A 26,090-nucleotide genomic window follows, 5' to 3' on the forward strand; every position below is an offset into this window, starting at 1 on the left:
GCTGGTAAGGATATTGTTTATGAGTTTGGGTTTCTTCCAGATGTGATCATTGCTAATCACAAAGGTGTCACACATAGGAGATCCACAGTTTAGGCTGGATAGTGGGCAGTGCTGACCATTCTAATCTTTGCATGACAGCTTCTGCTATCAGTCCTGATATCGGTGATCCTGTGGTTGTTCTGTTGCTTTGTTTGTGTACCTGGCCATTGAAGATGAAATGGGTCATGAGGCACAGAGAGTAGTTTGAAGGTGTTGTCTCTGCTGATGGCTTTGGTGCTATAGATTGCCTGATTTCCTGGTCCTTTGAGTAATGAGGCAAGTGTGTCCTTAGCCAAGGTGATTTCTATGGAGGTGAACAGTGCTGTCAGGTTGAAAGAGACCATAATCTCATGCTCGTCTATTTTTGTGTCCTTGGTGATGTTAAGGAATTCTTTGGCAGAGTGGATGGAGTGGTTTGAGTTGCCCACTAAGTGTTTTAGTCTTTGATGCAGTTCTTTAGCTAGTCTGCATGTTGGTGTGCCTGGGAGTGAAATTATGTGTCTGATGGGGCACTTGGATTGTGTACCTTGGGGAGTCCATTGAAGCAGGGTTTTTTGGATCCCTTTGGCTTCATTTTTTGGAAATCCATCTTGTTAATTTCTCTCATCTTGTGTAGATTTCTCGGGGTAACTCTGATGCAGTTTTCCAGTTGTGGTATTGGGTCTGTCGCCATCTGTTGGTAAGTGTCAGTCATGTGTTCGCTTTCTCGATGTATTGTGCTCTGTTCAGTATGATGGTCCTGTGCCCTTTGTCCACTTATAGGATTACAATGTCTTTGCCCCTCCTGAGTCCTTCTAGGGCTTTCCTCTCCTGTGTGTTGAGGGTGTCTCCTTCACTCTCTTTCTGCTTAACATTGAGGCCATTATGTGCCTAATGATCTTATTGGGTTTCTTCTGTGAGTTGGCTGTTCTTTAGAATGGCTTCTACAAATCTTCTGGCATATTCTGAACCTTCTGAAATCCCTGTGCTTGTAGATGGCCGTCCATCTTGGTTGCATCCATTTCAAGAAACAGCTGAACGTAACAAAAGCAATGTACCTTGTCAGAATTATTTTTGAGAATGTAACTCTGAAGATAGACAAGGGATATTCAGTAGATGTAGTGAACCGGGACTTTCAAAGCCTTTGATAAAGTCCCACATGGGAGGTTAGTGAGCAAAGTTAGGGCGCATGGTATTGGGGGCAGTGACCAGTGGGGTACCGCAGGGATCAGTGCTGGGACCGCAGCTTTTTACAATATATATTAATGATATAGAAGATGGTAATAGTAATAACATTAGCAAATTTGCTGATGATACTAAGCTGGGTGGCAGGGTGAAATGTGAGGAGGATGTTAGGAGATTACAGGGTGACCTGGACAGGTTAGGTGAGTGGTCAGATGCTTGGCAAATGCACTTTAATGTGAATAAATGTATGGTTATCCACTTTGATGGCATGAACAGGAAGGCAGATTACTACCTCAATGGAATCAATTTAGGTAAAGCGGCAGTACAGAGAGATCTGGGTGTTCTTGTACACCAGTCAGTGAAGGTAATCATGCAGGTACAGCAGGTAGTGAAGAAAGCTAATAGCATGCTGGCCTTCATAACAAGGGGGATTGAGTATAGAAGCAAAGAGGTTCTTCTGCAACTGTACAGGGCCCTGGTGAGACCACACCTGGAGTATTGTGTGCAGTTCTGGTCTCCAAATTTGAGGAAAGACATTCTGGCTTTTGAGGGAGTTCAGCGTAGGTTCACGAGGTCAATTCCTGGAATGGTGGGATTACCTTACGCTGAAAGACTGGAGCAACTGGGCTTGTATACCCTTGAGTTTAGAAGACTGAGAGGGGATATGATTGCGACATATAAGATTATGAAAGGATTGGACACTCTTGAGGGAGGAAACATGTTTCCACTGATGGGTGAGTACCGAACCAGAGGACACAGCTTAAAAATACGGGATAGACCATTTAGGACAGAGATGAGGAGAAATTTCTTCATCCAGAGAGTGGTGGCTATGTGGAATGCTCTGCCCCAGAGGGCAGCGGAGGCCTAGTCTCTGGATTCATTTAAGAAAGAGTTGGATAGAGCTCTCAAGGATAGTGGAATCAAGGGTTATGGCGATAAAGCAGGAACAGGAGACTGATTAAGGATGATCAGCCATGATCATATTTAATGGTGGTGCAGGCTCGAAGGGCAGAATGGCCTACTCCTGCACCTATTGTCTATTGTCTATTCCATTATTCCGAAGCCTGTAAATGTCAGAAAATATTCAAGGAAGTTGCCAAGAAGTGCTATTTTCCTGCTTCTCAGCAATAACCCAGCTACCTTATGCATGTTTTGGGCTCCAGCAAAATCATTAGAATCTTGGTTTATATGTTGCATGACCTGAATTCTCGTGGTGAAGCTAGAAAGACTGTTCTTGATATTATAGCAGTACCTCATTGGACATAGTGCCAAGGAATTCTGGTAATACTCAGGACAGTGGGAAGTGAAGGAAACTCACCACTGGCTGGAAGCATACTTGTTACAAGGAAGTTTGCTGCTGTTTTTTGAGGCCAATAATTTAAACTGCAGTGCATCACTGTAGGACTTCCTCATAATGGTTTATGAAATCATTGTTTGTGAAACCAGTCAGTGGACTTGTCCGTATTCAGGACTCAGTGCCAACCAAATGACCATGCCAGTACCGTCACAGACTTCATCAGAAAGTGTGTAGAGGACTATGTGCCAAAGAAGTAAATCCCAATGTTCCCCAACTGGAACCAGGGATGAACCGGAATACCCAGTCCCTACTAAAGTCCAGGTCTGAGGTATTTAAGTCTGGTGACCCTGACCTCTGCAGGAAATCTAGATACGATCTTCACACAGCCATCAGGGACACCATGGGACAACATCAGATTGAACTAGTCCCAGGCTCATCATTTGAACACACATTGACAGTGGCAAGGCTTACATGATATAATGGGCTACAAAGCAATGTTGAGTGGAATTGCTGCCAACAATGTATCTCTCCCCAATGAGTTCAATACATTCTCTGCTGGATTTGAACAGAAGGTCAATGAAATGATGTCGCCTATCCCAGCAGCCTTGGGTGCACCTGTCTCCACAGTGACAGTGCAGATGTCAGACCAGTCTTCTTGAGAATGAACCCACTGAAAGCGACGGGCATGGATGGAGTCCCCAGCTATGCACTCAGATCCTGCATGAACCATCTGGTGGGAGTTTTTGCAAACATCTTTCACCTCTCCTTGCTATGATGTGAGGTTTCCATTTGCTTCAACAACACACTATCATCCTGGTGCCAAATAAAAATGTCAGGCAATGTGCCTTAAAAACTATCGCCTAGTGACTCAGACATCCATTATTATGAAGTGCTTTGAGATGACCTGCATCAACTCCAGTCTCCCAGATTATCCTGATCCACCACAATTCACCTACTGTTGCAATAGGTCCACAGCAGATACTATCTCCTTGACCTACACTCATTCTTGGATCACCTGGATAACAAGGACATCTATATAGGACTCTTATTTATTGACTCCAGCACCATAATTCCAACCAAACACATCTCCAAACTCCAAGACCTAGGACTCTGCTCCTCCCGCCCCCGCAACTGGATCCTCGATTTCCTGACCCACAGACTGCAATAAGTAAGGACAGGCAACAACACCACCTCCACCATAATCCTCAACACCGGTGGCCTGAAACGCTGCGTACTCAGCCCCTTACTATACTCCTTATGCACTCTCAACTGTGTGGCCAAATTCAACTCTAACTCCATTCACAAATTTTCAAATGACTCCACCATAGCAGGTTAGATCTCAAAAAAAAACCAAAAAAAACAGGAAAGCGATAGAGACCTTAGTGGCATGGTGTAAAGACAACAGTCTCTCTCTCAATGTCAGCAAAATGAAGGAGCTGATCGTTGACTTCAGGAAGTCAAGTGGATGACACGCTCCTGTCTATATCAATGGTGCTGAGGTGGAAGTGGTCAATGGCTTCAAATTCCTAGGAGTAAGTATCACCACAATCTATCCTGGTCCATCCACATTGGTGCTCCAGTCAAGAAAGCACATCAATGCCTTTATTTCCTCAGAGGGCGAAAGAAGTTGGACACGCCCACAATGATTCTTAACAATTTTCATAGATGCATCATAGAAAGCATCCTACTCAGATGCATTACAGCTTGGTATGGTGACTGCTCTGCCCAAGACCACAAGAAATTACAGAGAATTGTGAATGCAGCCCAGTCCATCACAAAAACCAACCTTCTTTCCATTTACTCTGTCTACTCTTTTCACTGCCTTGGGAAAGCAGCCAACGTAATCAAAGACCCCTGGTTATACTCTTTTCCATCCTCTTTCAACAAGACAGGAGTTATGAAAGTTTGAATGCATGTTCCAACAGATTCAAGAACGACAACTTCCCTGCTGTTATCAAAATTATGAACAGACCTCTCATATATTAGAGTTGATCTTTCTTTGGATCTTCTCTATGGCTGTAATACTGTATTCTGCGTTCTGCTCTATTACTCTGATGTACTTACATAACCATGACTTGGAGTGTTGGACTGGGGTGGACATAATTAAAAATCATGCAAGACCAGGCTATAGTCGAACAGGTTTATTTGGAAGCACTAGCTTTCAGAGTGCTGCTCCTTCATCAGGTGGTATTTACGTCAGGTATGGTTTGCCTGGTCAACACGCAATAAGATACTTTTCACAATATCTCCGTACCTGTGATGATAATAAATCAAGTCAGTGTTTATTCCACTGCGCTTATTATTTCTCAGGTGATGAAGTAATCTGTTGTGTGTACTTATGTGGTGAGGAAGTTAGTGCCACTTAAATACAGGCAATGACCATCTCTAACAAGAGTCCCAATATCATTACCCCAGCTGAATCCCCCACATTTCAGGACAAAAACAGAAGATTTCCTTTCTTTTGTAATTTTACTGGCCACGGAACATCTCAAAGTGTTTCACAGCCAACAAATTACTTCTTAAATTACTGTTGCAATGTAGAAAATACGATAGTCAATTTTGCATGCACCAAACTGCAACAGCAACATGATAATAACTAAATAATTTGGTTCTGTGATGTTGAGGGATCAGTTTAGGTCAAGAAATTGGGGGACAAATCTTCTGGTCTTGTTAAATGCTGCCACGCAGTCTTTTACATCTACCCAAGCAGGCCTCATGTTAACATCTAATTTGAAAGAGCGTCTCCACCAGTGTATTAATCACTCAGTATGTCATTGGAGTATCAGCTTTGGTACTTGTGGAATGTGACCAGAAACTGAAACCTTGTTTTACAAATATGAAATTTACAATTTAGGTTTGTGGGCACTCTTAAGGTAAAATTTAGTAATGAAGGGAGCTATGTGAATCTGAATCCTGCTTGTGACAAGAAACCTGATTGGATTCATTGCTGTGGTTTTAGTGAGACTCACTTTTTTTTTACTGGGAAGAAAGTTTAAGATTGCATCAAAAAGACACATTTTGGTAAAGTTCTCATCAGTATATTCACAAGAATACCAACGTAATGGGCATCAACATTTTAAAAATTATTCTGTATGAGAAGGGCATGTTGACTGGTTTTCAAGGGGACTCTGATAGGTAGAGATGTGGCCCAGGTAGACCTGCCAGTTTTCTGGTGATTGATCATTAACTGCTAAGTTTTGTTTAAATTTAAACCAGGAGGGTTGACTCCATTTATATACACACTTATACATGTCATGGGTAATTAACGAGTGTAGATAACTTTGGTTTGTATTTCCCCATTGATCTAATTTTGATTTTATACTTCAGTTTATTAAAATATGTTTTTGCAAGGTAAAACACTTTCCACTTAACACCCCCGCCCCAATTTTCTCAATGAAACATTTGAGTTTTTTAATAAACTCATCGTGTTGTGTTTCCCGATCATATTTCTTGTATCATGTTCACCCAATCTTTCATTTGTAGCTACATTTTACTTGAATTATCCTGTGATTTATTTGATTTAGATGCTGAGGACACTGCTTATAACTATTATCTTTTTGGTGTTTTCTTTGTAGGTTTGGATATCAGACCTTAAACTACAGGTTGTTCTATGATGGAAAGCATTTTGTTGGTGAGAAGCGTTTTGAGTCGATTCATGATTTAGTGACTGATGGTTTGATAACACTGTACATAGAAACTAAAGCATCTGAGTATATTTCAAAGATGACAACGAATCCCATCTATGAGCACATAGGATATGCCACACTGTTGAGAGAACAAACTTCAAAAAGACTGATTAAAGCAAAGCATGACAGTAGGAAGGTGTCCTTGGTGAACGATGAGAACAGTTCTGTTGAAAAGGTAAGAATTTTCATTTGTTTTTGTTTGTTTTTGTTGCCATGGAAATGGTTATTTCATGGCTTTATTTTTATTTGCAACTTCTTTTAACACAGCTTTTTTTTATTACAGTTTCTACATGGTTACTTATGTCCTACCTAATGTCATGCATTTTGAATTTCATGAGATAATACTCTGCTTTCCAAGTATTCGATCTGTAGTACGAAAAAGATATATTTGCAACACCATACCAATTAGGTTTTTGTGTTACCTGTGTCGTACTGCTCAATCTTCATTGTATTTTTTGGAAATGTCAATTGAAGGGTTACATTAAACATTTGCTTGTAGTGGATAAATCAGGTACAAAATATGCTTGTAGTTGTCTGACACTGATATATATGTGGTTGACAGTGAGACAGAAGATCACATGATCCAACTAACAAATGCAAACTATCATGGAGATGCCAGATACCTAGATAATTTCTTGATCAATCATGGTAATGTAACACGTCTGTTGAAAATAATTTCAAAGGTTTATGATCCACTGAGTGAAGAAATTTCACTCAATCAGAGTCCTAAATAATGAGCATCCTCTCCTGAATCACTGCCCTGAGTCAGTTCCTTCGCCAAGAGAAACAGTCTCTCTGTCAATTCTGTCAAGCCCTTTCAGGAGTTTGGATGTCTCATGTAGGTCACATCTAATTCGCTAGGCTCCAGAGAAGAACACACCCACTTTACTCAGCTTCTCAGCCCAGGAACCAATCTAGTGAATCTTTGTTGTGTTACATCCAAGATGCATAGAGTATGAATATTATGGAATCTCACTGTATGTCATTACTTTCACTTACCTTCCAGTTATAATATATGGTATTTGATACGTTGGAAAAATATAGCACTGAATTGTTTCATCTGCTTCACACATTTTAGTAAGAGAAAATATTTTCATTACTGTATAACTGTATGCAAATTAAGAATTCTATAGCAAGTCCAAGAACCAATCATCAGAAATTTGCTTGCATGAAAGAAAGTCAAATTTGTAACTGTTAACTGAAGAATAATGCATTCGCAAGTCTATATACGCCATGTAAATTACCCTAATCAATCTTCTCTCTTATCTCATCAAAATAATAATTTGAACAATTTAGTGAAACATGAATTGCCATTAACAAATCAGTGCTTAATTAACCTTCATTTGCCTCAGTAACTACTGATTCGGATTAAAGCATTGCTCTAAAAGCTTCCCCACTACCAAGGTTGACTAAACTGTGGATGTTGAACTTCTCTTTACATCCTTTTTTTTTAAACAAAGCTTTAACATTATCATTCTCATGTACTCTGGTACTACCCTTGCATCAAAGGAGGGTCAGAAAATTCTGATCAGAGCCTCCTGAGTTTCTACCTTCAATTTCTTCACTAGCCTCGAGTCCGTTTCACATGGTCCTGGTGTCTTATAAACTTTAAGTAGTCAGCATGTCCAATAACACCTCCTTAGCAATTTTGGGTGCTGGCAGGTGGGACGAGATTGGATTGGGATATCTGGTCAATAGACAGTAGGTGCAGGAGTAGGCCATTCTGCCCTTCGAGCCTGCACCACCATTCAATATGATCATGGCTGATCATCCTTAATCATCATCCTGTCCCTGCCTTATCTCCATAACCCTTGATTCCACTATCCTTGAGAGGTCTATCCAACTCTTTCTTAAATGAATCCAGAGACTCGGCCTCCACTGCTCTCTGGGGCAGAGCATTCCACACAGCCACTACTCTTTGGGTGAAGAAGTTTCTCCTCATCTCTGTCCTAAATGGTCTACCCCTTATTTTTAAGCTGTGTCCTCTGGTTCGGCATGGATGGGTTGGACCAAAGGCTCTGTTTCCATGCTGTACATCTCTATGACTCTAAGTCAGTACTACATAACCCTTTCTTCCAGTATGACCTGGGAAGCACCACTTCCCTTGGTAAAGATACATGTGAAGTATTAATTTCATACTTCACCTATCCCTGCTGGATCCAAAACTTTGCTGATTTTGAATACTGCTTTCCTAGAATAGTTATTCAGCAAATCAAACTATTCAATAGACCATTAGCTGAACTAGATCTACTTGCCTTTGATACTTGTTTCTTGATCATTTTTTTAAGCTACATTAATCAATTGCAATATTGAAAATTCAGGGAGAGTTCCAGATTTCCCACAGCCTTTGAAAAAGCATGATTTCAAACAATGTAAATGGGCCATTTCTAACTTTAAAACTGTGCTCCTTGCTCTGAGTTTACTCATCAAAGGAATTAACTTGATTTAACACATTAAATCACTATTATTTTAATTAACTCAATTAGATTACATCTGAACTGCTCAAAGTCAAGGGAATGAGAATCAAATTTATATAATCATCCTTGTAATTTAATCCTTAAGGCAAATCTGTACTATACTCCTTAATGCACATAACGTCAGCCTTCTGACCAAGACTATCTATAAACAATGTTGTATTCAGAGCACCAATCCAAATATAAAGACACTTATTCTGGATATGGATGATGTCCATGGTCAGTATGGTCCTGCAGGCCAGTTTCACCATTCATGATCATGGTTGTTCATTTACCTCAAGCCATTTTCCAATGCTATCCCTGTAACCCTCAATGTCATTAATATATAGAATTCTCTTGATCTCTACCTTGAATGATTTGCCATATCTCTCTGTGATAGTCATTCCAAAAATCCCCAACCTCTGAGTGACCAAATACCTTCTTATTCTAGTCCTAAGTGACTTGCCCCTTGTTGTGAGACTCTGGTTGCAGACCACCCCCTCCCCAGCCATGGGAAACAATCTTTTTGCATCTACCATGTCGAATGCTTTAAGCATTTCCAAGTTTCAATTAATTACCTTTAGTCTTCAAAAGTTTAGAGAATACCACCCTGTCTCCTCAATCTCTCTTCATAGGACAATCCTGCTATCCTAGCAACTGTACTTCTTCTATGGCAAATAACTTCCTCCTATGAAAGTAGCCCAAAACTGCACACATTACTCCTGGTTCAGTTTGAATACCATTACACATAATTGAAGCAAGACATCTTTACTCCTAAAACTAAATCCTCTTACAATGAAGGACTTATGTTTAAATGGCTAGGAATAAACTAGGAATATGCTTGAAACGTCGATTCTTCTGCTCCTTGGATGCTGCCTGACCAGCTGTGCTTTTCCAGCACCACACTCTCCAACTCTAATCTCCAGCATCTGCAGTCCTCACTTTCTCCCAGGAATAAATCCAGTAAGGTCCTTTTGAATAGCAACACTTTACAATTTCTCACTGCTTAAGAAATACTCAGCAGCTCCACCCTCATTCCTCCTATTAAAGTGAATAACTACACACATCCACATTACATGGTATCTTACATATTCTTGCTTCTTTGTTTCATCCTCATAACAATTCATACCTACTTTTTGATCATCTACAAACTTGGAAAAATGGTACCCATATCCAAACCATTGATGTATGTTGCAAATAGCTCGAATTGAAGTAATTATCTTTATGGTATCCCAGTAATTACAGCCTGCCAACCTAAGAATGACCTGTTTATTCATACTGTCTATTTTCTCTTTTATTGCTAAACGGAGGAGTAAGGCTAATTTGGGACGAAAAAAGGGAACATGGAAGCATAGAGCAGTAAAGGAACCAAAGTGGTTAATGTTTCCCAGGCCATGGTGACAATTGAAGATACTCTGTCATTACAGCAGTTTAAAATTGATCAGAAAGAAGTATTATGTTGAGTATTGGTTCTTAAAGTTGACATGGCACTGGGACCAGATAAGATGCATCCAAAGGAATCGAGAGTGGAAATTACAGGGGCACAGGCCATAATTTTTCAATTTTCCTTGGAGTTGAGAAGACTGGAGGATTGCAAACATCATGGTCTTGTTTAAAAATGATTGTAGAATAAGCCCAGCAATTACAGACCAATCAAACCAATTAACTTCAGTGATGGGAAGCTTCCAGAAACAGTTATTTAACATAGAATTAGTAGTTAGATTGGAAGAGCGTGGGTTGATTTAACAGAATAAGCATGGGTATCTAAAGGGGAAATTAGATTTAACTTGGGGGGGATTTCTGAAGAGGAAACAAAGTCAATGAGAGCAATATGTTTAATGGGTTGTACATCCAGTGTTTGACACAATGCCACATTGTGTGAGAAAGGTACAGTTGCAAGGTGAACAAAAATTTGGCTGAGTTATAGGAAGCAGTCATGGTCAATGGATATTTTTCATGTTGGAGGAAGGCTTGTGGAGAGGTTCCCCAGGGGTTGATGTTGGGGCCCTTGTTGATGTGTATGTTAATATTCCAGATCTTGGTGTGCAGGAGACAATTTCAGAATTTGTCAATGATACAAAACTTCCAAACTACATAAACTGAGGAAACTGTAGAATTTTGAAAGCTGTAAATAAGTTGGTTGGGGGATGGAGAAGTATCAAATGAAATTCAATGCATAGAAATGTGTGGTGATGTATTTTGGTAGGAACAGCATAGAAGGGGTTATAGAATGAGGGATAGAATTCTAAAGAGAACAGTGGAGTGGAGACATCTGAGTCTATATCTGCATAGAGTATTCAAAGTGGCAGAATGAGTGTGCGGATACCAGTTAATGAAGCATAAAGTATCCTGCACTTTACTACTGGGAGCACAGAGTTCAGCATAACTTCCATGTACTTGTATGATACACTTGTTGGACCTCAGCTGAAGTATTGTCTACAGTTTTGGGAACTATATTTATAAGAAGTGCATAAATGCATTGGAGAGAGTGCAAAGTGATGTACAAGATTGCTTCCAGGGATGAAAAGCTTCAATTATGAGGATAGATTGGAGAGGTTGGGGCAATTCCCTCTGGAGCACAGATGGGTAAGATATCTGATAGAAGTTTTCAAAATCATGTGGGGTTTTAATATAGTAGGTAGGAAGTCACTGACCCTGCTCATGAAAGGATTGAAAAGGAGATTTGGAAGAAACCTTAAAGTGATTTGCAAATCTGATGTGTGGGGAAAAAGCATTCTTCACAGAACACCATGGTTTGGGTCTGGAAAGGACTGCCTGGAAATATGGCAGAGGTAAGTCAACTGAGGCTTCGAAAAGGGTTTGAAATGGTATGGGGAAAAGGCTCATTTAGAGAGCTAATACAGGCAAAATGGGCCAAGTGCCTCATTCTACACCATAACATTTCTGTGATACTTTCCATTTAGTATTCCTCAGTCTATGTCAGTATATTACCTTTTAACTTTCTGTATGGGACCTTACCAAAAGCCTTTTGCAAGTCCAAATACACCCCTCCATTACTTCCCCTTACTAACTCTGCTAGTAACAAATTGAAAAAACACTGACAAGTTTGTCATTCATGATTTTTCCCTTCATAAATTGATATTCACTCTCCTCAGTCCGATCATTATTTTTCAAAATGTTCAGTTATCGCATCCTTTAAAATAGATTCTCCTGTTATCCCTATCACTCATGTCATGCTCAAAGGCCTGTGGTTCCTCTCATTCTCCCTCCCTGTTTTCTTAAGAAGCAGGGTTACATTTTCAATCTTCCAATCTCTAAGTACCATTCCAAAATCTCTAGAATGTTTAAGGATGGGGGTGGGAATTACCAATGTATCCACTATCATTATAGCCTCTTGTTTGAACACTGAGATGTTGAGCATTGAGTCTTGAAGGTTTGTGAACTTTTATTCCCATTCATTGCTGCAATGCTGTTTTCAACTAAGGTGAGGGGGAAAAGATGAATTATTTTCACACAGCGGGTAGTGCATGTCTGGAATGAATTGCTAGAGCAAGTGGTAGAGATGGGTACAGTTACAACATTTAAAAGGCATTTGGATGAGTACATGAATAGAAAAAATTGAGAGGATATCTGCCAAAGATAGGCACATGGGACCAGTTCAGTTTAGGTTACCTGGTCAGCATGGATGAATTGGACCAAAGAGTCTGTTTCCATGCTGTGTGACTCTAACAAACTAATTTCAGTATTGCTTTAAAAAAAAAGGCACATTTTGTTGAAGGTTTTCATCTTGCACTCATTTGGTTATTATGCCAGAATACCAATTCAAAGGGAAAACCCACATTTGTACTACATTGGAGGAAATTGCTGATTGGTTGGTTAGTGGACTCTAGTTGGCCACAGTGATGGTATGGAGACTGTATCCATTTGGACGTTGCCTTGAGAATTGAACCAACGAGTGGCTATCACCTATTTTGTTGAATTTGAAACAGGCACAACCCACATATGTTTTTTTTCTGCCTGCAAAGGGCCCTTTGTATTGATAGATGTAGCTGCCAGTGCATCATTAATACAAGCCCAACTGATAATCCTAAATTAGTTGTCAGTGAAATCTTCACACACTCAGGATTATCGAGCAAATGTTGTCCAGTTGCAGAATTTTGACAAATATTGGACATTGCATTATAGCATCTTTTAAGCTTGCTTATTGCAAACAGTAGAGGAATACGATGTTTGATACAATCTGCTAGTCTTTGAGATGTACAGCTGTTTTTTCCTGGCATCAGATTGCCGCTGCGTTTTGTATACCTCATTATCTCACTTGTGTTCTTTTTTAATTCATTCATGGGATGTGGGCGTTACTGCCCATCCTTAATTATCACTGGTTTGCCACTGCCATTTCAGAGAGCAGTAACAGTCAGCCATGTTTTTGTGGGTCTGTAATCAGACGTAGATCAGACCAGGTAATGATGACAGTATTCTTTCCCTAAAGGTAATTAATGAACAAAATATGTTTTTACGTTAATTGACAGTGGTTACCATTAGACTAGCTTTTAACTCCAGATTTTCATTGATTCAGATTCCATCACCTGCCATGATGGAATGCAAATCCATGTCCGCTGAGCATCAGCCTTTCTCTCTAGTTTACTAGTCCAGTGGCACAGGCAGAGCATCATCTTGAGTTGTCTCTGGCAGTTAACTGTTAATCAGCATTAATGAGTGTATTCTTCTTGGCAACATCCCTACCAATATCAACTTGCTAATCTACCAGCACCCTGCTCCCATGCAGTGTAAATATTAGTTTTCCTTTGTATCGTTATTCTTGTGAGATATTGTGATGGGCACAAGATGAAAAGTTTCAATAAAATGTATCCTATTTCAACAATACTCAAGTTCATTTATATCCTATTCTCTCTTTCTTTGTTAGCTTCTTCATCCTCCTTTACTGAATTCTAAAGTCCTCATGCTTTTTTACATTTCTTGGCAATTTTATGAACCTCCTCATTTGATTCATTACCATCCTTAATTTCCTTTGATATCAGCGAATCACTTACTTTCCTTGTGTTTTTCAGCCTTTTATATTATATCGCAGTTATTTATTGTAAACCATCTATTATTTCTAAGTGCTAACCATTGTCTGTCTGCCATCAAATGTTTGAATGTATTTTCCCAATCCACTACAACCAACTTATTCTTCATAGGTTCCATTTTTATATTAAAGACCCAGGCTTTGGTTGAAACAATATCATTTTCAAATGTCATGGTTTTTTTTCATTTTATAGTCGCTCTTCTCTAAATATTATTTTATTAAGTAGCCCCCTCCCCTTGCATAATACTTGGTCTAAACTAACCTATTCCCTAGTTGGTTCCTCAAAACCATCTCACACACGTACCAGAAATTGGTCTTCCTTAGCATTGGCGTTCATTAGATTTTCCCAAAGTCATCCACAATTACTGTCTTTTCTTTGTTACAGGTGACTCTAATTCATACCATGCCCTACGTTACCTTTCTGCTTGCCATACAAACAACTCCATACTGTTTGCTGTCCCATTCTCTGTCTTTACTCCATCCAATTAGATGCTACATTTTTTTTTGACATTTGTGTCTCACTAATGCATCGATTCCATCCTTTATTAAAATCACTACCTCATCTTCTTCCTCAGTAATGAATATCCTTGAATATTTAGATCTCAGTCATGATCACCCTTCAGTCATGCCTCCACAATAGCAACTAGATCCTCCTCATGTATTTCCGATTTTGCTGTTATTTCACGTCTCTATCTGAACACTGCATTGACTTTATACTTTTATATTAACTTTTATGCTACCTTTTTAACATTATTCTGTTCTTTTAGCTGATCTGATGTTTGCATTTGTTTTGTTGCCTTCCACTTTTGTTTATTTCTACCTTCCATTGTCAAATTTGCTTTAATAAGCCAAACAACTACTTGTACTGTAGATCTGGAAAGAAAACTGAAATTGCTGGCAAAACTCAACAGGTCTGGCAGCATCTTTATTAGATTAGATTTCCTACAGTGTGGAAACAGGCCCTTCGGCCCAACCAGCCCACACTGATCCTCCAAAGAGTAACCCACCCAGACCCATTTCCCTCTGACTAATGCACCTAACACTATGGGTAATTTAGCATGGCAGTTCACCTGACCTGCACATCTTTGGACTGTGGGAGGAAACCGGAGCACCTGAAGGAAACCCACACAGACTCCACACAATAGTTGCCTAAGGCTGGAATCGAACCTGGGATCCTGGTGCTGTGAGGCAGCAGTGCTAACCACTGAGCCACTGTGCCACCCATCTGCGGGGAGGCAGCAGAATTAACATTAAGTGACTCTTCAGCAGAACACCAGATTCATTTTCCTCTCTTCTGAATTCCCTCTCAGCTTGTCAGGAGGATGAAAACCTAATGTAAAATCTTCCCAGTAGCGCCACTAAATCCGTCTGCAATGATATTAATCCTGGTCTTGGTGTCCTTGTTCAGCTCCCACCTGTCCCAGAATCTGTTCCATTGATCCGGAAATGGAAATCACTTTCTCCTTAACCAGCTGCATGTTCATTCGCTCATTCATCTTATTTCTATGCTCACTAGCATGTAGTACTGCGATTAATGATTCCTGATGAAGGGTTCCCGCCCGAAACATCGATTTTCCTGCACCTCGGATGCTGCCTGACTTGCTGTGCTTTTCCAGCACCACTCTAATTCTCGTACTGGGATTAATGCTGAGCTTAAGGTCTGAGAGGTTCTGCTTTTCTATTTCTGCCTGCACTCTGCATTCAGGACCTATAGTGGCCTTCCTACTCATGTTATTGCCACACCATTGTAAACCTCAACCTATGTATGCTAACTGCTGCCCCCACTCCAAAATAAATATCCTGCAGCCGCTTCGTGTTATCCTCGACCTTAACGCTATGGAGGTGACATACCATCCTGCAGTCATATCTACATTCACAGGAACATCTAGATGTTTCCCTAACAATTGAATCTCCCTTCACATTGCCCTTCCATTCTTCTCTCCATTTCTTTGCACATCAGTGGTGTTTGGGAACTTATTGTGTGAGTAATTAAAGCCATGGTACCATGCTGCATCACACTGTGGTGTTTTTGCTTGCGTATCTGAATGTGATCTGCTGCCAATCTGTATATAAAGCAGATCTAACAATTGCAACTGACTAATCTAAAGCATCTGAATTGAATATAAGAACCTCAGTTTAAAATTCCCATCCGGACTTCAAGTTATTTTCTGATATTATTTTTATTCTTACTTGATGTTTTTGGCGTTCCATTGAAAGAGCAAGGAAAGGCTAGTTATAAACAAATTAATCATGGCATGTGTTCTAAGAAGAAACAGAATTATGTAAAAATAACAGTCATCAGATGTTGCACAATGTTTAGCTATAAAAGTGAGTTAATGTTGTTTAATTAATAACTTTTGTAAAACCATATTTCTCAATCAATTTGGGAGTGGATTATAACCTTAGTGGTTTTCATATTATAAATCATGTCTCAACCAGCAACTGACTGGGTCACTTTATTCAGTTAAGCTCATTAAAGGTCCTTGTGTTTTACATAGCTGATTCATTAACAGCTAACTCCTCTGATACATGAGGTAAAATTGAAATCCTCTCTGCATTTGAAAATGCCTTTCAAACATCACTAATTATGATTTTTATTTGGTCAGTAAAGTGAGCTGAATGTAAATTATATTTGATGTGTTCATTATGCTCTTCAGTGTGTTCCTCAGTTTTATATGAAGGTCATCCTTTAAGTGGAAAAACACAAGAGCATGTTTGATGTGGCAATTTGTGGCATTTCTGGTTGATGTAAACCAAAGCTCTGAATATATTTACATAGTTGAGAAATTCTTCTAGTAACAGCAAGTAAAATATCTTCTGTTTTGCCATATTACATTAAGCGTGTTTTCTTTTAACTTTTAAACATTCTAATGTTGGTGCTGATTTTCTTTGCTATTCTCCTGTTTAGTAGATGGCATTTTATGTTCAAAGTCTTTCCATAAATAACAGGCTTGGTAATAGCTTGTCCCTTTTGCTGGTTGTTGATGTGTATGCCTGAACAGTAAGTCTTGGGAGGTTATTCAACAATTGGATCATTACAGCTGAGATTTAGCATGTCCTCACTTAATAACTCGCGATGCATAAATCAGCAGCTGCCAGGGGAGAAGAATTCAAAATGGCAACTTTGCCTTGTTTACATCATCCCTCACCTAGTGATGTGGATGTTCCCTTTGATGTTACAGCATCAATGTCAATAACAGCTCTTACTTTACACTGTTGCCCAAAGAAACAGAGATAGTCCTTTGGAAGCATTAAGAAGTGTTGTGTCCTAAAACCTGCATTGGAAGCAGTGTCAGTAACTGATAAAAACACATCTATTTTGTTATGCCTGTTGCCATGTTGAATTCTTTTTTCACAGCTATGAGCAGGCAGAGCTTTTCACCACATTGTTTAACACAGTTAACGAGGACAAACCTTGCTAGCCATTTTGGAAAGTCCTTCATAGAGTCATAGGGATGTATGGCACGGAAACAAACGCTTCGGTCCCACTCGTCCGTGTCAACCAAATATCCTAACCTAATCTCGTCCTATTTGCCAGCGCTTGGTCCATATCCCTCTAAACCCCTCCTCTTCATGTACCGATCCAGATGCCTTTTAAATGTTGTAATTGTACCAGCCTCTATCACTTGCTCTGGTAGCTTATTCCACACACGCACCACCTTCTGCATGAAAAAGTTGTCCCTTGGGTCCCTTTTAAATTTTTCCCCTCTCCATCTAAACCCTTAACACTATAGCAGCTATTCTATGTTTGGAAAGTTAAAATCCCCTAATAACCACACTATTGTTCTTACAGATAACTGCAATCTCTTTACAAATTTGTTTCTCAATTTCTTGGGGGTCTGACTTTTGGGGGTCTATAATACAATTCCAATAAGGTGATTATCCCTTCTTATTTCAATCAGGGTAAGCCTCTAAGCATGTATGCGCACTTATTTGTTGTTGTTAATTCTGTTGAAATGTTTAAATGAAAATATACTCACAATTGAATGGCTCCGAGGTTCTTGAGTTGAGGAAGTTCTGTCTGATGACAGCCCTCTGATTGTTTGAGCTGCAGTATTTTGGGATTGTAAGTACTAGCACAGCAGGTACAAGTATTGGGAACCATCAAACAGAAAGTATCCTCTGTCTGTCTGTCTGTCATGCATAAAAACTGAGAAAAATTGAAACAAGAAATTCTAACCGAAAAAAAATTGAATTGAAAAATGACCATTACCCTACAAAAAAAAGTGTCATCCATTCTAAAACTTAAAAAATTGTCAATTTAACTCACTGTTGAAATTTAGACTCTAGATTGAAATTTTTTACTTGTCTATTTTCTTTTTCCACCCATGTCAAACTCTTTGACTTTTGTCTGTCTTAATTGAGATTTAACGTTTGGGATTTTCAAAGCCGTACAATTTAAGTTGCACAGCAGTGGTTTAGAAATCCTTTCTTTTCTGTGCTTAAAATTAAGTATGCTATAGTAAAGTTACCTTCTGTCAAAACTGCTTGTGAATTGTTTTTGGCTTGAATAGCAATCTGTCAGGCAAGTTGATCATTTTGATCACCATGTTGGGATATCAATATTTTGTGGTGACTTGTGGAACAATAGGGCACAAATATCAGCATTCCCAGTTAAGTCGTAACAATTTTTGACATGAAATAAGAGTGCAGGAAGGCTTCTATGGCAAATAAATAATGGAACAGATCAGTTGAACTGAATGTGAGAAAGTGAGGACTGCAGATGCTGGAGATCAGAGTTGAAGAGTGTGGTGCTGGAAAAGCACAGCCGGTCAGGCAGCAACTGAGGAAGAGCTTATGCTCGAAACGTCAATTCTCCTGCTCCTCGGATGCTGACTGACCGGATGTGCTTTTCCAGCACCACACCATATGAAGTTGAGCCTAATGGCCTGTTTCTGCGCTATAAGATTATAACGATTTGTACCATAGCACCACCCTATGGCCAAAAACTGTAAGTGCTTGCAAACAGGAAGCATAATTAAAAACTGTTAAAAATCATATAACACCAGGTTATAGTCCAACAGGTTTATTTGGAAACACTAGCTTTCGGAGCGCTGCTCCTTCAACAGGTGGTTGTGGAGTATAAGATCGTAAGACACAGAATTTATCGCAAAAGTTTACGGTGTGATGCAACTGAAATTATATATTGAAAAAATATCTGGATTGTTTGTTAAGTCTCTCATCTTTTAGAATGAGCATATTGTTTTCTGTTCTTTCATATGTAAATTGCAGAACATTTAAAAGTTACATTCTCAAGTGAACTTTAACAATTGGGGTCATGTCGGCCCAGATAATACATTGAAGGTGTGAGGTGCCCTGTAAGAGACTCTGTGCCAGAATGGTCACACTGATTCATGCAATTTTGAGCAAAATAAAATGTAATTCTGCAAGTACAAATTCACCTCACAAATGTGTGTATGTGTGCATGTGGGGTGTGTGTGTGTGTGTGTGTGGGGGGGGGGGGGGGGAGGGGGGGAGTTTGAGTGTCTTTGAGAGAGTGTGTGCGAATATAAAGGGGTATAAGTCTGTGAGAGGATGCATGCAAGAGCGTAGGAGTGTGTGTGTGAACATATGAGAGTCTGTGTTTATGGGTCTGTAGGAGTGTGCATGTGTCTGTCGGACTTTGTGCAGGACCTCCAACCAATACTATACACCATGTACATTGAAAACATTTTCTTCATATGGACCCATGGCGAGGAGTCACTGAAACGACTACACAGTGCTATTAACAAGTTTCATCCCACCATCAAATTCACCATGGACTACTGTCTACTATCTGTCTCATTCTTGGACACCTGCATCTCCACCAAGGACGGGCATCTCAGCATCTCACTCTACTGCAAACCCATGGATAACTTTACAATGCTACACTTCTCCAGCTTCCACTCGAAACATATTAAAACAGCCATCTCCTGTGGACAAGCCCTACGCATACACCGGATCTATTCAGATGAGGAATGTGACGGGCACCTGGAAGTACTTGGGGATGCCCTCATAAGAACTGGGTATGATACTCAATTCATCGACCGCCAGTTCCGACGTGCCATAGCGAGGAACTGTAATGACCTCCTCAGAAGACAGATATGAGCTGCAACCAACAGGGTACCCTTCGTTGTCCAGTACTTCCCAGAAGCCAAAAAACTACACCATGTTCTTCGCAGTTTGCAGCACGTCATCAATGAGAATGAGCATCTCACCAAGACCTTCCCCACACCTCCACTGCTTGCCTTTAAACAACCACCGAACCTCAAACAGATCATTGTTCATAGCAAACTGCCCGGCTCTCAGGACAACTCTCCATACAACCCGTCACAGTAGGGCCCTGCAAGACATGTCAGAGTGTGGACATGGACACCACCATTACACATGGGGACACCTCCCACCATGTACGTGGCAGGTACTCATACGACTCAGCCAATGTTGTCTATCTCATACGCTGCAGGCAAGATTGCCCTGAGGCATGGAATATTGGTGAGACCAAGCAGAGGCTACGGCGACGGATGAATGGACACCGCACAACAATCAACAGACAGGAGTGTTCTCCAACCAGGACATTCAATCTCGGACCTTCGGTGACCATCCTCCAAGGTGGACTTCGGAACAAGCAACAATGGAAAGTGGCCGAGCAGAGTCTGATAGCCAAGTTCGGCACCCATGGAGATGGCCTCAACTGGGACCTTGGGTTCATGTCACACTACAGGTGACCTCATTGCACTATACACACAGACACCCCTTTATATACACACACACACTCTCGTACGCACACACCTACACACGCACACACCTACACGCACACACCTACACACAGACACTCCTACACACAGCCACACGCTCACACACACACTCTCACACACACACTCCCACACTCTCGCATGCACCTTCTCACAGACTTCTACCCCTTTGCACTCACACTCACACATACACACCCTCTCTCACAGACACTCAACCCCTGCCCTCTTCCCCCCAACACACACACACACACGCGCGTTCACATGCACGTATAGGTTTGAGACATTTTACTTTGCTCAAAAACTGCATGAATCCATGTAAGACTCTGTAAATCCATTTTTTTTAGATTAGAATCAGTCTGACCATTGTGGCACAGAGTCTCACACAGGGCAGCTCACACCTTCAATGCATTATCTGGGCCGACATGACACCAATTGTTAAAGTTTACTTGAGAATGTACATATGAAAGAACTGAAACCAACCTATTCATTCTAAAAGATGAGAGACTTAACAAACAATCCAGGTCTTTTTAAATGTATATTTTCAGTTACATCACACTGCTAAATTCTGTGTCTTATGATCTTATTTTCCACAACCACCTGATGAAGGAGCAGCGCTCTGAAAGCTAGTGCTGCCAAATAAACCTGTTGGACTATAACCTGGTGTTGTGTGATTTTTAACTTTGTACACACCAGCCCAACACAGGCATCTCCAAATCTTAAAAACTGTTGATTACTCCAGCCTTTTTCACTATCTAACAGGCTTATCTATCAATTAGACTATCAGTGTTTGTTTCATATGAATTCAAAAGTGAAACAATTACATTGGAAGTTGTCACCACCATTCCATTTAGCTGGTTAAAATAAATAACAACACTTATCTGAGCTTGTTATAAACAGAAATAAAATCTATGAATAAAGTCAAGGGGCTGGAGCAATTCGACCAAGCCAGGCAGCATCAATAGACAAAAAATGGAGTTAATGTTTTTATTTAACCCTTTCCTCACCAGCACCAAAATAAATGTTTCGTGTTTTTCATCAAGTTCTAAAGAGGTATGTTACTGACAGTAACACAATTACAGCAAGCCTAGAGCTACTGATCAACCCAGAAGATCACCCAAAAACCAGACATTTACAGGGATGTCAGAGTGCAGTGCAGACTTTAACCAGTCTCCAGAGATTTTGTCTCAATTGTTTGGTCACATTATAAGCTCTCTGGTCCTTACTCTCCATCACTCCACATTTATTCCCATATCCACACCGCTGTGCCATTTTGTGACTCCCTAGGCCCCATGTCAACACAGTGCCACTAACCCCCATACCTTGTAGCCCTTTGTACCCTCTCTGCAAACCCATTCATTTAGTATACATACACTCAAAAGCAATGAGTCGTAGAATGAGAATGGCATATGTTAAAATTCTTGAAAAGTAAACCCCCCTTCACAATCATTGGGGATAAAAAGCTGGCATTCCATCAATTACTCATCAAAAGTGTTTAGTTTGTAATTCAGAGGGCCAGGCTAATATTCTGTGAAGATGGGATTAAATCACAAGAAATAGGGACAGGAGTAGGCTGTTTAGCCTCTCGAGTCTGTTCTGCCATTTAATAGGATCATAACTGATCCATCAGTCCTCACATCCACTTTCCTGCCCTTTCCCATATCCCTGGATTCCCCTACTGATCAAGAATCTATCTGCCTCAGCCTTAAATATATAGAAGGATTATGCAACCAAAGCTCTCTGTGCAATAAGTTCCAAAGACACCCAACCTACCGAGAGAAGGAGTTCCTCCTCATCTTAATTTTTAATTGACAACAATTTGTTCTGAGACTATACCCTCTGGTGTCAGACTTTTCCAAGAGGGGAAACATTTAACCTGTCAAACCCCTTAAGAATCCTGCAATGAGATCTCCGGTGTGCACCGTCTACAAGATGCGCTGCAGTGACTCACCCAGAATTCTTCCACAGCACCTTCTTAATCCAGATCCTAAACCATCTGAAGGATAAGGGTGGTAAATGCATGTGAACACCACCATTTGCAAATTCTCCTCCTGCGTCTCTCACATCCTGACTTGGAACGATGTCAGCTTTCCTTTAGTATTAATGGGTCAAAACTCTGGAACTCTCTTCTTAAAAGCCTATGGATGTACCTCCACCCCAGAAACTGCAGGAACTGAAGAAGGCAATTCACCTCCAACTTTGTCCATCTCTATTTCCTCTGGAAATGTACATTGTCGGAGCCAGTGACACCTACATTCTGTGGACAAATAAGAGAGAAACAATGCTCTACCCATGTCTTAATTTTATCCAAAATTTTATGATTTTAATAACCTTGATAATGCAATTAAAGTCTGATTGAAGATTTGTAGCTCGGGTATCCGTTGTTGTGGTTCTGCTCGCCGAGCTGGAAGTTTTTGCTGCAAACGTTTTGTTCCCTGGCTAGGGAACATCATCAGTGCTGTTGGAGCCTCGTGTGAAGCGCTGCTTTGATGTTTCTTCTGGTATTTATATTGGTTTGTTCTTGCCGCTTCCGGGTGTCAGTTTCAGCTGCAGTGATTTGTATGTGGGGTCCAGGTCGATGTGTCTGTTGATGGATGTTCTTGTCGTTTCCGGGTGTCAGTTTCAGCTGTAGTGGTTTGTATATGGTGTCCAGGTCGATGTGTCTGTTGATGGAGTTTGGGGATGAATGCCATGCTTCTAGGAATTCTCTGGCTGTTCTCTGTCTGGCTTGTCCTATGATAGTGGTGTTTTCTCAGTCAAATCCATGTTGCTGGTTGTCTGAGTGTATGGCTACTAGAGATACTGGTCGTGTCGTTTTGTGGCTAGCTGATGTTCATGGATGCGGATTGTTAGCTGTCTTCCTGTTTGTCCTATATAGTGTTTTGTGCAGTCCTTGCATGGTATTTTGTAAACTACGTTAGTTTGGCTCATGCTGGGTATTGGGTCCTTTGTTCTAGTGAGTTGTTGTCTGAGCGTGGATGTTGGCTTGTGTGCTGTTATGAGTCCTAAGGGACTCAGTAGTCTGGCTGTCAGTTCTGAGACGCTCCTGACGTATGGTAGAGTGGCTAGTCCTTTTGGTTGTGGCATGTCCTCGTTCCTCGGTCTATCTCTTAGGCATCTGGTGATAAAGTTGCGTGGATATCCGTTTTTGGCGAATACCTTGTATAGATGTTCCTCTTCCTCTTTTCGCAGTTCTGGTGTACTGCAGTGTGTTGTGGCTCTTTTGAATAGTGTCCTGATGCAGCTTCGTTTGTGTGTGTGTCAACAGACACATTGACCTGGACACCATATACAAACCACTACAGCTGAAACTGACACCCGGAAACGACAAGAACATCCATCAACAGACACATCGACCTGGACCCCACATACAAATCACTGCAGCTGAAACTGACACCCGGAAGCGGCAAGAACAAACCAATATAAATACCGGAAGAAACATCAAAGCAGCGCTTCACACGAGGCTCCAACAGACTGATGATGTTCCCTAGCCAGGGAACGAAACGTTTGCAGCAAAAACTTCCAGCTCGGCGAGCAGAACCACAACAATTGATAATGCAATGTTCAATTTTCATCATTTGACTTCTGTATCTGAGACTTCCACTTATGAAAACAAAGTCTGGGCAACCCACATAGAAAACCCAAAAAGAACCAGCTGCCTCGATATTCACTTTTAATAACGAGCACTAAAATTCAATGAAATACCAAGAAAATTGCACCCCTTGTTTTACTCACATTTGTACCATGACATGGCATGTTGGAGTTGAAGGGTTACCAGAATAGTGTTCCATTTGGAAAAGAAAATGGAGCTAAAGTGGGAATACTCAAAAGAGGTTCAAGTGTAAAGAAAACTTCAGAGTCTAAAAAATCAAAGATATAGAAAGCTCCTCTCTCCCAATTTCAATCGTTGCAAACTTGGGTTGAAGAAAAATCAACTTGGAAGAATTTCAGTTGACTTGAGAAATGAAAAGGTATTTATAAGCTATTTGTTCCTGAGCAAATAGTATAGTAGCTAAGCAGTTGGGACTTGGATTTTACTCCTACAATTCAGATTCAGAAAAACTTTAAGTTGCAACTGCCTTTGTCATCTGGTCTGTGCTAACACTAAAGAACTGAACTGGACCTGGAGTATTAACACTCTGGTTACAAGAGCAGGTCAGAGTCGAGGGATTATGTGCAGGTACCTCATCTGTCCAATCCCTATCTTGCAGTGCATCTTGTAGATGGTGCATACTGCCATCACTGTGCATCAGTGGTGAGGGGAGTGAACATTCAGGGCTGTCGATGGGGTGTCAGTCTGTTTTGACATGGATAGTGCTGAGCTTCTCTAGTGTTAGTGGTGTCACAGCCCTGAGACCAACTGATTTGTAAGCTTATTACCTGTGTTTGAAGTATGATTAGATTAGATTTCCTATAGTATGGAAACAGGCACTTCAGCGCAACAAGTCCACACTGACCCTCCAAAGAGTAACCCACCCAGACCCATTCCCCATGTTTACCCCTGACTAACGCACCTAACACTATGGGGGATTTAGCATGGCCAAGTCACCTGACCTGCACATCTTTGTGACTGTGGGAGGAAACCCATGCAGACACAGGGAGAATGTGCAAACTCCACACAGACAGTCCCCCGAGATGGGAATTGAATCTGGATCCCTGGTGCTGTGAGGCAGCAGTGCTAACCACTGAGCCACTGCGTCGCCCTGTGTTGCCACATTTTATGATTCCATTAGCTAACAAAATTCTATTCTCTTCCACTCAAGAACACATTAGAATTAGTTCATCTTCCATTTTGACCTGTTCAAGAAAATCTAATCAAAATATGGTAGCTACAGCAACTTGCTATTTTGCCTCACTGAGGTAACACATTGAAAATCGAGCTTTTCTATTCACAGACTCATCACAGAAGTTAAGTTAATCAAAATATGCAGTGTTATCCATTTACTTATCAGAGCCAGGCTAACAGACAAAACAGATCAGGTTTCTGTACTTAACGAAAACTACTATTTACTATAAATAAATAAATTCTAACCACAAGTAAACAGTGGTGAAGTGTTGACATAAAACATACAGATCAAATCTCTAACTCCATGCTAAGCAACACCCCTGTGGGCTGAAGTGGAAAAATACCTGTTTTACATCAAAAGATCAAGAAAGAAATACTTATAAAAGGCAAGTTAGTAAAACTCATTATAAATGATGTTCACATTGCTATAATTTATTTTTCTTCCATGCAAACCTCAGGTCCATGTGCAGCAGCGAGTGCTGGAGCAGGAAGTTGATGCTGCAATCTGTGTTGACATGGCAATCGCCACGCGCTGAACATCGGAGTGACACAGTTTAGAGGAAGCATTGCATGCGCCACCTCTGCCTCCCTACGTGTACATGTAGATAGACTCAGACAGGCAAAAGGAAAACATTGGTGTTATGGGTGAAAAGGGAAGCAGTTCAGTGGCCCAAGTCAACAGCATTTGCTGACCTATTCCTTATGCTTGCCAGGATTTTCTGTTCCTTGGTCTCCTCTTCTCACTTTCTCACAGGAGGCCTCAGCAATTCGTACATAAACTGCAAAGTTTCTTAGTACCTGGTTAATGGTGGCAGCTCAGGCAACTGCTGAGGGAAAACAAACTGGCTTTGCTTCATACTTTAAGCTTTTTACTGGAGAGAAAGAAGCAC

At 40.6% G+C, this 26,090-nt stretch overlaps 1 protein-coding gene across 3 annotated transcripts in view; it reads left to right on the plus strand.

Moving 5' to 3' along the window:
* The window catches only part of chn2 (chimerin 2), a 351,738-nt gene that overhangs the window by 244,583 nt on the left and 81,065 nt on the right, over positions 1–26,090 (plus strand). For 2 of the 3 annotated variants that reach the window (XM_060824624.1, XM_060824625.1), the window contains exon 6: positions 6,076–6,361. In XM_060824624.1, the coding sequence (XP_060680607.1) occupies positions 6,076–6,361 (286 nt within the window). The remainder of the gene's footprint in view (positions 1–6,075; positions 6,362–26,090) is intronic. The other variant, XM_060824627.1, reaches the window with a different exon arrangement.

This window comes from Hemiscyllium ocellatum, chromosome 5 (assembly GCF_020745735.1).
Source record: "Hemiscyllium ocellatum isolate sHemOce1 chromosome 5, sHemOce1.pat.X.cur, whole genome shotgun sequence".
In the NCBI taxonomy this organism is placed as follows: Eukaryota; Metazoa; Chordata; class Chondrichthyes; order Orectolobiformes; family Hemiscylliidae; genus Hemiscyllium; species Hemiscyllium ocellatum.